General features: G+C 44.3%; 1 protein-coding gene across 4 annotated transcripts in view; it reads left to right on the top strand.

The window, feature by feature from the left end:
* The window catches only part of RFTN1 (raftlin, lipid raft linker 1), a 238501-nt gene that overhangs the window by 118892 nt on the left and 106833 nt on the right, over positions 1–12776 (top strand). For all 4 annotated transcript variants that reach the window (XM_023554948.2, XM_023554946.2, XM_003415792.4 and 1 more), the window contains one exon: positions 7884–7992. In XM_023554948.2, coding sequence (XP_023410716.1) covers positions 7884–7992 — 109 coding nt within the window. The remainder of the gene's footprint in view (positions 1–7883; positions 7993–12776) is intronic.

Below are 12776 nucleotides of genomic sequence, written 5' to 3'. Positions count from 1 at the left end.
TTCAATCATTGCCCTCATGAGATTTGAAGCATCTCTTGTATGGGAAATATAGTCAGGGAGTGCTTTAGATGTAGGTTAGGACCAGAAGCATTGAATCTGAGAATAGATGTTTCAGAACCAAACCAAAGAAACACAAAATCTTACAGAAGTATATGATGGCTTTTTCTTTCTTACTTTTTTTTAAATAAATTTTTATTTTGGAATAATGTTAGATTTAACAGAAAGTTACAAAGATTACTATAAGATTAAAAACAGAGTTCCCACATACCCTTCATCCAGGTTCCTCCACTACTAACATCTTACACTGCCATGTTACGCTTGTCAAAACTAAAACATTGACATTGGTACGTTACTGTTTACTGAACTTGGAACTTTATTTGGATTTCACCCATTTTCAGTTCCAGGATCCGATCCAGGATACCACAGTGCGTTTAGTTGTCATGTCTATGATAGCTTTTTAAACCTTAACTGGACCTTGGTGGCTTAATTGCTTCTCCATTGTCTTAAGCAATTAGAACCACAGCGCTTATGTGCCTTGTTAACACTGTGTTGCTACATGACACCATAAGATTTTGAGTTCCTTTTGTCTCATTCATTCTTGGTTTTCAGGACATTGCATCTCTGCTCAGCAATATCCTTTTATTCCTCTTCCTTGCAGAAAATCCCTTGGGAAAGGCTGAAGTAGACGTCCCCCTCAACTCTACAATGCCATTTATAAGTGGGGGCCGGAGATGTGAGCTGGGTCAGAGCTCTTTTTAATTAATTTTCCTCCTGGCTGTTTCTGAGAAATGACTCAGCAGCACACTGGTGATTTTTTAAAGGAGCCAAACTCTTCTGAGTCTAAGCCAACAGAGTAATAATCTGCCCATTTAACAGGATAATCACATATTAAGTAGAAACAGATTTTGTCACACCTGTTTCCATGGAGTGGAGTAAATCCAGTTTCCCTCTTGGAATTTCAAGAAGATAGTCATATTAAAGAGAAGACCCATAAATTTATTAAGTGGAGAAACTGAAAGGGTTGATAACACCTTCCTGCTTGTCAGGTTTCTTGATCTGGTTCTCAGGAAACCATACTCTTGTTTTTCTTCCATCCTCCCTGATTGCTTCTTCTTCGTCTTCTTGCTGGTTTCTCCTCTCTCCCCAACTTCTTCATGGTGGAGGGTCCCGGAGATCCATTCTTGACTCTTCTGGCTCTACATAAGCCCTAGGAGACCTCATCCAGTCTCAGGCTTTACATAACCAAAAAACCAAACCAGTTGCCGTCAAGTCTGACTCCTGGCAACTCCACGTGTGTCAGAGTAGAACTGCTCCATAGGGTTTCCATGGCTGTGACCTTCTGGACGTGGATTGCCAGGCCTTTCTTCAGAGGCACTTCTGGGTGGGTTCGAACCACCAACCTTTTGGTTAGTAGTCAAGCACTTACCTGTTTGCCCACCCAAATCTTTAAATACCATCTGTAACCTGATGGCTCCCAAATTCATATCTCCTGAAGTCCAAAACTTGGATATGTATTCAGCTGTCTACGTGCCATCTCTACTTGGATGTCGACTGTATATTTCAGATTCAGCATACCCCAAACTGAATTACTGATCTTCTTCCAAACCTGTTCTACCCACAACCTCCCCCACCTCAATTGTGGCCACTTCATCCATCCTCCCAATTGTTGTTGTGCGCCATCAAGTTGATTCTGACTTATAGTGACCCCATGTAACAGAGCAGAACTGCCCCATAGGGTTTACTAGGTGGTAATGTTTATGGGAGCAGGTCTTCTGAGCCTCTAGGTGGGTTCAAACCATAGCCGAGCACTTAGCTGTGCTGCCACCAGGGCTCCTTATTGCTAGGGCAAAAATCCTCACAGCCTGACCATAAGGAAATTTTGAAAGTTCTGTCTTCAGGATGTGTGCAGAATCCAGCACTTCTTCCCACTCCACTGCCACCCCTCCACTTTGCGTCCCCTTCATCTCTCACCTGGACCACTGAGGCGGTCTCTTACTGCCCCTTTCAGCCAGAGGGTCCTTTTTAAAGTAAATCAAATCATGCCACTTCTCCGCTCAACACCCTTCAAAGCTTCCCTTCTCATTCTGAGCAAAAGGCACTGTCTTCACTATGACTTCCAAGGCCCTCCCTCCATTATCTAGCTCCCCATGGTCTCTCTAGCCTTGTCTCCTCTCACTCTCCTCTTTGTTCTCTGAGCTCCAACCACCTGGGTATCTTTGTGGGATCCCACTTTTGGACCTTGCCCTGGTTGTTTCCTTTGCCTGGGAAGTCTTGTCCTGGACATCAGCATGGTTGACTCCCACACCTCCTACAGGTTTTTATTAAAAATGCCACTACTTTCTCATTGAGGCTCCCCGACACCCTCATTAAAGCTACAGCTGCACCCCTGCCCTCCAGACACACACACGCACACACACACACACACGCACTCCTGATTCCCTTCCCCTTAGCACTCACGACCACTGAACATGCTACATATATGTATGTGCATATATATAAAAAGCCCAAAACCGAACACATTGCCGTTGAGTTGATTCCGACTCACAGCGACCCTATAGGACAGAGTAGAATAGAACCGCCCCATAAGGTTTCCAAGGAGCGCCTGGTGACTGCTGACCTTTTGGTTAGCAGCCGTAGTTCTTAACCACTACGCCACCAGTGTTTCCATATATTTTTGTACATATATATATATATGTGTGTGTATATTAAATTTTATTGTGCTTTCAGTGAAAGTTTATATAGCAAGATAGGTTTCCATTTAATGAACGTAATATATTATGTGCTTGGTTAGTATGTTTATTGCCTGTCTCCCTTCACTAGACCGTAAGCTCCATGAGGGCAGAGATTTTGTCTCTTTTGTCTGTTGATGTGTGGTAAAGGATAGGGCCTGGCACAGAGTAGTAACATGGTCAGTGTTTATTGATTGAGTGAATAGCTATGGACCGTAAAGTGCTAGGAAGGAAAAGTAAAGAATCCAATTGTGGATAATAGTAATAGATCAGTGGCAGCTAATATTTATTGAGTGTTATGGACTGAATTATGTCCCCCAAAATATATGTTGTAAATCCTAAACTCTATACCTACGGTTATAATGCCATTCGGGAATGGGTTGTCTTTGTTATGTTAGTGAGGCAGGATTAGTGTAGGGCGTATTTCGAGTCAATCTCTTTTGAGGTATAAAAGAGATTAAAGCAGTAGAGATGAGGAAGAGAGATGCCAAGACACATGACGATCCCCAGGAACAGAAGTTCAGAAGAAACAAGGAAAGACCTTCCCCCAGAGCTGACACAGAGAGAAAGCGTTCCCCTAGAGCCAGTGCCCTGATTTCAGACTTCTAGACTCCTAAGCTGTGAGAAAATAAATTTCTGTTTGCCTAAGCCATCCACTTTTGGTATTTCTCTTACAGCAGCATCAGACTACTAAGACATTGAGCCCGAACTTTGTGCCAGGCTCTGTCCTAAAGGCTTTTCATCATTTTGTCATATTTAATCCTTACAGTGATACTAAAAGATACTGACTAGTAATATTCCTATTTAACAGTAAGAGAAACTTGAGGCACAGAGAGCATAAATAAATTGCCAAAAGGCACAGAGCTTGTAAGTGACCCACCTCTAGTTAACACTAGAACCTGTCCCCTTTAACAAGTAAATCTAGAGTATTTATGGGGTGGGGATAGAAGGTGATGGGGAAGCATACTTTATTCTTAGCAATACTGTTCTCAGGGAGCTTTTATTTAATTGGAGAGTCTTTGGTGTTAATTTCCAGATGACGTGTTCTGGGGTGCTTATATTGGTGGTTGATCCTGCATCTCCAGAAATGCATTGTCTGTCCCTCTTTGCTTTAATTGCTTAAACCCAAATTTCTCTGTCCTTTCCAGGAGTGGGAACCATCTGGGCTTCAGTCCAGGGGCAGTTTTGGTGGTTTCCCAAGGAATTTCCCAGGATGACACAGGACATGGCCTCTTGGGAAACATAACCGGTATTTCCCCTCCTGCACAGGAGTGGCAAATGCCTGCTCAGCCAAGAGTTTCAGTTTAATGCTCCTTCCTTAGAAATTTGATTGACTGCAAAGGGACAGGTTAAAGAATATCCATTCTCTCGTGCTGTGGTCCCTCGGAGGGCCAGGTCATGGCCCCTGAAGGCCACTTCTAGTGGATGTCGTCTTCTGTCTCCCAGGGTGATCCCTGCCCTCAGAGACACAGAATGCCATCACCCGACAGAGGCTTGTTTTCAGGTGGCTGATGGTATCCTTGGGCTTAGGCCTGGCCACCCATGACAGGCCTTTTCTGAGCGTGAAGCTGCCATGTTGTCCTCCTCAGTAATTATATTAGCTTTCTGCTGTGTAACAAATTACCACAAACTTAGCTGCTTAAAACAACACGTATTTATCATCTCACAGTTTCTGTAGCTGATCTGGGTTTCTTTGCTTCAGGGTCTCACCAGGCTGCAACGTAGGTATTGGCTAGGGCTACTGTCTCATCAAAGGCTGGACTGGGGAAAGTCCGTTGTCATGATCCCTCAGATTGTTGACAGAATTCATCTCCTTGCAGTGGTAGGATGGAGGTCCCCCTTCTCTTGCTGGCTGTCAGTCAGAGGCTGCTCTTAGTTCCTAAAGGCCACCCACAGTTTCTTGCCACAACATGGCCCCTTACAACATGGCGGCTTACTTCTTCAGGCCAGCAAGGAGAGTTTCTAGCTCTAGTCTGCAAAGATGAAGTCTTATCATCGTGGGAGTGACTTCTCATCACTTTTGCCATATTCTACAGGTTAGAAGCAAGTCCTGGCCCCATTTGCACTTAAGGAGAGAGACTGCAAAAGAGTGTGAACAGCGGGAGGTGGTTGTTGTTGGGGGTTGCCCTAGGGTGTGTTCACCGCAGCAACCATGTTTACTACAGTGCTGAAACCCCCTCTTGCCGCCCTGTAGGCATGCTTCGCTAGTTGGTTTGATGCTGTTTTTCATAGGATCAGTGGCAGGGTGGGGCTTTCTCCATGACTGCACCCTCCCCTGGCTGTGGCCCCTACCAGTCCCCACAGCTGTCCCTCACTGGGTGCTGACTCCGGGGCTCAGGCAGCAGCAACTGGCCTCAGGGGGTGCCGGCAACTTCCCCACCTCCTCTCTGCTTCAGGCATTCTTCAGTGCTATAATCCTTTCATTTCAAATTGTGAACTTAATTCCTAAAGGCAAGGGAAGGGCTATTAGTTACTCATGTATTCCCTCAGTAGGCACTGGATTTGCTTTTCCTGGAGACAGTGGGCTGAGATAAGAGTTTTCATGCTTCATCTAGAAAATTTGTAATAATGCCTATTTTTGTTGATCCTTTGTGCTCGTTTCAGTTCATCTGTAACTAGGTTAATTATTTGATCCTCAGAAACAGCCAGAGCTGCCATTCTTCTTAGAGAACATCTCATTCCAGAAGCAAAGATAGTAGTTCTCATTTCTTGTTCTAAAGATTATTTCTTATGAGCCTGGGCTGTGGGTTGCTTAAAGACAGACCTGTCTTCCCTCCATTAGCTTTATGAGTGTTTTACTGAGTGGGTACAGCATTTATTTGTTTGAAATGATTATTATTTTCCAACCGAATCATTAAAAATCTCAGTAGGTATTTAGAAATCGCCTTGTGCTATGTGATGGTAGTCTGTCTCTGACAGAGCAGCTGGGATTTTATATCTTAGAACTTGCCTCCCCCCGCCCTATCCTGACCTCCATGTTTGAGACCCCACATGGGTACATATGACAGGATGTCTTGACCAAGTCTTTTCTTTCAAAAGTCTGGACTCTTCTGCTTTAGATTCTTTTCGTATGTCCTTGGTTTGGGGGAAAAATGAGAACACGAGTCTAGTCTATGACCAAGTGTTAAGGCGAGGAGGCTGAGGTTTGGATTTGGTTTATCCCAGTCTGGCCCATTCGGAATTGGTTTATTCTTTTACATTTCCAAAGTGTATGCATTAGCACCCCACCCCTGAAAGAATATGTTAAACCAAAACTCATTGCCTTCGAGTCGATTCCAACTCATCACAGCGCTGGAGGACTGCCTGGTAGGGTTTCCAGGGCTGCAGTCTTTACAGAAGCAGAGTGCCACATCTTTCTGTCATGGAGTGGCTGTTGCGTTCGAACCACCAACCTTTTAGTTAGCAGCTGCGCACTTAACCAGTGCACCACCAGGGCTCTTTATGTTGTTGTTGTTGCTGTTAGGTGCCATCCAGCCAGTTCTGTCTCATTCTGACCCTATCTATGTACAACAGGACAAAACACTGCCCAGTCCTGCGCCATCCTCACAATCATTGTTATCCTTGAGCTCATTGTTGCAGCCACTGTGTCGCTGACCCTCTCCTTTACCAAGCATGGTGTCCTCCTGATAACATGTCCAAAGCATGTGAGATGTACTCTTGCCATCTTTGCTTCTGAGGAGCATTCTGGAAGGATGTGCTAGAGAAGAAAAATCAAATCAAAGTAAGCTCTCGAAGTTTGCTTACTCAGTCGCAGTTGCACACCTGGAGAAATCGAAAACCTCTTTAATTTTTTCATGTTTGTATTTCATGTAAATCATACTCAGATGTTAGTGGCAGCATGAATTGTTTCTAATGATCCATAAGAACCTCGGAAATTCATTTAAAATTATTATAGCAAATATGCACTCAGAAACTGTTTATCTGGTGGGATATACATGTCTCAGAAAGTTGAGAATTTTCTGGGCAGACCTGCTCTCAGAGGCTGCCAGAGTGCGCTCTTTGGTAGAGCAGCCTTCTAAGCCTCCTCATTCCTCAGCCAATGGCTGGTATCTCTGCTTGTGTTCTGTGTACCCTCAGCAAAGAGCCCAGAGCCCTGACTCCTGCCCCACACAGCCAGCTCTCCACAAGAGAGGACACATGCTATTGACCCTTCCTAGCTGCAGTCCCACCTCCTTTTGCCTTACGCCTGGCTGGACCAAGGACTCACCGTCAATTTCTGACCACCACGTGGCTCCCAGGAGTTCCCCAAAGCCATGTTAGTGTCATACAGGAGTCCCTAGGAGGAATGGCTGTGAAGTGGTGGAATTTCCTTCTGGTGACCACTTGCTGCTGGCTCTCCTGGAGTGTGTGCAGTTTTGTACTGTGTGCTGCATACCACGTGCATGCATGTATGTGGGAAAGATGGAAGCAGTCACTCACCACGTATGTGGAGAGATGGCAGGTATGTGCTGTGAAGCCTTGACATTGACTGGAAGACCAAAGGGGTTTGCCTGAAACAACCCTTTACATCCCCTCTGTTTTCCCAGAGTTTCTACTTGTAGTTGCCTTGTATTTTTTCTTTAATGCATCTTTAATTTTGATGGATTTTACCAAATTGCCCTCTGTAGGGGTTGGACCCTTTTAAAAATTAATTTTTAATTTTCTAAGTGATAAATGAATATATTCTGTTTGTTAAAACATAAAAAAAAATAATTAAAGATATGGCTAAAGTCACTTTTGGCCTCCCTGACCCCATCCCAGTTCCTGCAAACACCCTCCGTACCCCCTGAGATAACTGCTATTGTTGTTTTGGTGTACGTCTTACTAGTCCTTTTCTAGTCTCTGGCAGATATAAAGCAATGGGAAGTATACACTATTGGTGTGTGTTTGTATGTGTGTGTGTGTGTTGCTTAACATCTAAACCATATTGTACTAACTCCATCACTGTGTAATGATGAGTTTTACTAGATGGTATTTTGGAGGTCTTTCCATGATATAGATTTTTATATATTATTTCAGTTGTTTACCATAAATAATTTTATTTTGTACTAGTGCCTTTTGGGTTATTACCTTTCAGGGCAAAATCAGGGGCTCCATTAAACATCAATTATTCTTTCTTTTATATACTATATAAAAATCTTAGTCTTTGTGTGTGTGTGTGTTTTCTGTCTTCAGATCTCAGAAAACCGATCTTCAGAGTGAAGGCTACATCTTGGAATTAGATTGCTGTTCCTCCTTAGAGCACCTGACAGACCAGAAAATCATCCCAGAGTTCATCAAGAAGGTAAGCACAGCTAGCCAGGAGACATTGAACAGGCTCGCAGAGCATTCACCCCAGTGAGCAGAGAGGGAAACTGGCTTTGGGCAGACCTGCCACCCTCCAGAGGCCACACAGGAGCCAGTGCCTCCCCTCACCTGGACCTTTGGGCATCACAGGGAAGCAGCCCCTCCCACACATGTCTCAGGCTGGAGCTGACTCTGGAACAAAATGGTTCTCTCCTCCCTCCACAGCTGGCAGGGACCCTGTCTTCTAGGCTTGGAGTGGCGTTCACAGCTGCCAACTGCCAGGCCTATGAGCCCACTGCTGGCGCTCCTCTCAAACCCTCAAAGTGGTGTGATCCCCCAAATCCCCCCTTCTACGCATCCTGCGGGTCTTTGTTGCCGCAAGCGCCCTTCCTTTCCTAGTGTGGGAACATGCCAGAGTCCTGTGGCTGTTGGCATGAGATTGTACCAGGGAGAATTGCGTAGTTTGCGGGAAATTCATTTTCTTGCCTGAAATGTGTCTGGTTTTGAACTTTTCTTCATGCCACATGAGGTTTTGTGCCTAATTGCAGGGTCTACTTGAGTTTCAATATGATGATATTTACTGCAGAAGGAATGTCCTCCCTCCAAACTGGAGCTAAGTTCATTGCTTATTATTTATCTTATTCTCCCTTACCCAGTCTTCCAAAATAATCAACAATTTCCCATCCTGTGCAGATGATTGCGATTTATTTGCAGTCCAATCAGCCAATTAGTGAATTCATTAATAAATATTGTTGACTGGCAGTTTGGGGCAAGAAATAGTACTAAGTGCTAGGATACAACAGAGAGCGAAATAGCTATGTCCCTGCCTTTGTGTCTTCATGGTGGGAAGGCAGATCCTGAATAGTCGTGATGAGCAGTATCAGGAGTGAAGCACTGGAGACTGAGCAGCACATGGGTACATTGTGGCCTGGGGTTAGAAGAGGTGCCTGAAGTTGAGGTGATGTTATAGATTAAATTGTGTCCCCCCAAAAATATGTGTTGTAAATCCTAAAGTCTATGCCTGTGGTTGTAATCGCATTTGGGAATGGGTTGTCTTTGTTATGTTAATGAGGCGAGATTAGTGTAGGGTGTGTCTCTTACAAAACATAAAAGGCACAAATTAGGCAAGCAGAGAGAAGGGAAGATAGATGCCATACCACATGAAGGTCAAAAGGAGCTAAGGAGCAAGGACCTTCCTTCAGAGCTGACAGAGAGAGAAAACCATCCCCTAGAGCTGGCACCCTGAATTTTGGACTTCCAGCCTTCTAAATTGTGGGAAAATAAATTTCTGTTTGTTAAAGCCACCCATGTGTGGTATTTCTGTTACAGCAGTACTAGATAACTAAGACAGAATTTGGTACTAAGAAGTGGAGGTGCTGCTCTAACAAATATCTACAATGTGGAAGCAGTTTTGGAATTGGGTAATGGATGGAAGCTGTGAGTTTTAAGGTGCCGAATAGTAAAAGCCTAGATTGCCTTGCAGAGACTGTTGGTAAAATTATGGACATCAAAGGTAACTCTAATGAGGGCTCAGAAGGAGGTGAGAGTTATAGAGAAAGTCTTTATTGTCTTAGACAATACCTATGGCGCCAGCAACAGAATGTTACTAGAAATGTGGATGTTAAATTTGCTTCTGGTGAGGCTTTAAAAGGAAATGATAAACATGGGATTGGACGATGGAGGAAGGGTGATGCTTTTTATGCAGTGACAAAGAGTTTGTCTGAATTGTGTTCAAATGCTTGGTGAAGGTAGAACTTGTAAATGACAAACTTGTATATCTGGCTGAGGAGATTTCTAAGGAAAATCTTAAAGGGAGTATGTGATTTCTCCTTGCTGCTTATAGTATCATGCAAGAAGAAAGAAAGGGACTTAAAAATGAACTGTGCAAAATGAAAACAGAACTTAAAGATTTGGAAAATTCTTTTGTACAAACTAAGGACATGTGTCGTAGAATGTTCACCAAGGATGTGGCTACACAGTCTTTTGTTAAAGAGATTAAGCCTGTGACTGTTGGATATAACCAACTACCACAGCAGAAAACCTATCAGCTTAGACTGAAGAGGCTAGAGAAGGAACATAAGGAGAGAATGCTGCCCGCCTCTTGGCATTCTACAGGCAGGAAACAGGCCAAGGGAGCTACATCTGTTGTTCCCCAAGAAAAGAAAAGGACCACACCTGGAGCAGCTTAGAGATCAACAGAACTGTTGGAAAGAGCTTTGGAAGCAGGGCTGACTCTGTTTCAAAGGGTGGAGTCATGGCCTCTAGGTTTAAAAGAGTCAGATCTTGACCAACTTGGTTCCAGAGAGTGGGGCTGCCGTTAAAGTGTGCCAGGGGATGGGGCTGCAGCCCAAAGCTGAGGGGGCAGGGCTGCCATGCCCACGGGGCAGAAAAACGGGGCCTGCCATGGCCAAAGGGAGTGGGGTCACCGCTCAGATCAACTAGGAGAATGGGGCCACCCAAAGCTGAGGGAGCAGAGTTGCTGTCCCAGTGGGTCTGGAAGGCAGAGCTGAAGCCCAGGATCGAGGGGTCTCTACCCACAATCCAAAGAGGATGGCTAACACCCAGAGTCTGGAGGGCAGGGCCCTTGCCCAGATGGTCCCAAAGAAGAGATTATTTTGAAGTCTTGAGAGCTAATGTAAATTGTTTTGCTGGGTTTTGGACTTGCTTGGTGCCTGTTATCCCTTCTCTCCCTCCAATTTCTCCTATTTGTAGTAGAAATGTCTTTGTGCCTGTTCCACCATCATACTTTGGGAGCAGATAACTTGTAGTCTAGAGTTCACAGGTTCACAGATGAAGAGAAGTTTTACCCCAGAATGGAATATGCCTAAAGTCTTGCCCATAAATGTTTGATTTAGATGATCCAGAAGATTTTGGACTTGGAGTTTAAGACTTTTGGGATGATGTGATGGGGTGAATGTATTTTGCATGTGGGGAGGACATGAATTCGGAGGGAGGCAAAGGGTGGACTGTCATGGATTGAATTGTGCATCCCCAAAATATATGTTGTAAATCCTAATGTCTATGCCTGTGGTTAGAAACCCCGGTGGTGTAGTGGTTAAGAGCTATGGCTGTCAACCAAAAGGATGGCAGTTCGAATCCACCTGGCGCTCCTTGGAAATCCTATGGGGCAGTTCTGCTCTGTCCTATATGAGTCAGAATTGACTCAATGGCAATAAGTTTGGGTTTTTTTGGTTTTGTGCCTGAGGTTAAAATCCCATTTGGGAATGGGTTGTCTTTGTTATGTTAATGATGTGGGATTAGTATAGGGTATGTCTTGAGTCAATCTCTTACAAGACATAAAAGGAGCAGAATAAGCAAGCAGAGAGAGGGGGAAGATATATGCCATACCACGTGAAGATCACAAGGAGCCGAGGAAGAAAGACCTTCCTCCAGAGCTAATAGAGAGAGAAAGCCATCCCCTAGAGCTGAAGCCCTGAATTTTGGACTTCTAGCCTTCTAAATTTTGAGAAAATAAATTTGTTTGTTAAAGCCACCCATGTATGATATTTCTGTTATAGCAGCACTAGATAACTAAGACAGATGGGAAGGATATTGTTAACTGGTCACCGTGATAGTGACCACAAGCCCAATGGAACAAAACACTACCTGGTCCTGTGTCCTGCGCCATCCCCATGTTTGGTCAGGGATTGGACCGCTGCGATCCATAGGGATCCATAGGGTTTTCATTGGCTGATTTTCGGAACTAGATCATCAGGCCTTTCTTTCTCGTCTGTCTTAGTCTGGAAGCTCCACTTAAACCTGTTCGGCATCATAGCAACACACAAACCCTGGACCACCATTGGATGGAAGGAGTTATTGGGTTATGGTGCTGTGCCAAGGCAGGTTGGGAGCCCTCCAAACAGAGGCCTGAGGCAAGAGGGAGTGTACGGAATCAGAAGGCCAGAGGAGTAAAGAGAGGGAGAATGAAGGGTGGCAGAAGGTGCCAGAGAGAAACTGTAAAAGCAGTGGAAAGCCATTGAGAGGATTTTTGCAGAAGAGTGAGATTGTTAGATTGTCCTTTTAAAGAATATGCGTTTCCTTCATGTCTCCCTCCCTTCCACATTTAGCGAGTATTTTCCGCCTCTGCAAGGGCTTGGGAATAACCACTCCTGTGTGGTGGAAGCAAGGATTTGCAGACTAGGAGTCAGACAATCTCTTAGGCCAAAGTTTCTGGTAATTTTACTGGGGTGATTGAGGCTCTTCCTACTCTGGTGGAATTCAGATCATTATTTAAGAAACGGAGAAAAATAGTTTTTGTTTATATGTGTGCTTATTTGCCAATAAACTTGAGACCACAAGTGTTTTTATAGCTCATGTAGACATCTGTGTGAAAAGGTCATCATCTCTGTGCTGTTGCAAATAAAAGGCTTATGAATTTGGAGAGTAACATCCTAGAGGTGGAATTGATCCTATGACCTAAAGAAACTATTTTTCTAAACAATAATTTTAGAAATAGTTGTGTAATTAAGACTCAGACAGAATATTTGAAGTAATATTGAGTGGTTAGGAAACCCTGGTGGCGTAGTGGTTAAGTGCTATGGCTGCTAACCAAGAGGTCGGCAGTTCGAATCCGCCAGGCGCTCCTTGGAAACTCTGTTGGGCAGTTCTGCTCCGTCCTATAGGGTCGCTATGAGTCAGAATCTACTCGATGGCAGTGGGTTTGGTTTTTGGTATTGAGTGGATAAGATGAAGGTGTGAGGCTCTGTCCATGCTGTGAAATACGCTCTGTTAAAAATGTGTGATTTGATGTTTACCTTAACAAAACCAAATCATCGCGTGACA

This window comes from Loxodonta africana, chromosome 27 (genome assembly GCF_030014295.1).
Source record: "Loxodonta africana isolate mLoxAfr1 chromosome 27, mLoxAfr1.hap2, whole genome shotgun sequence".
Taxonomy (NCBI): domain Eukaryota; kingdom Metazoa; phylum Chordata; class Mammalia; order Proboscidea; family Elephantidae; genus Loxodonta; species Loxodonta africana.
This window is presented reverse-complemented; position numbering and strand designations above follow the sequence as displayed.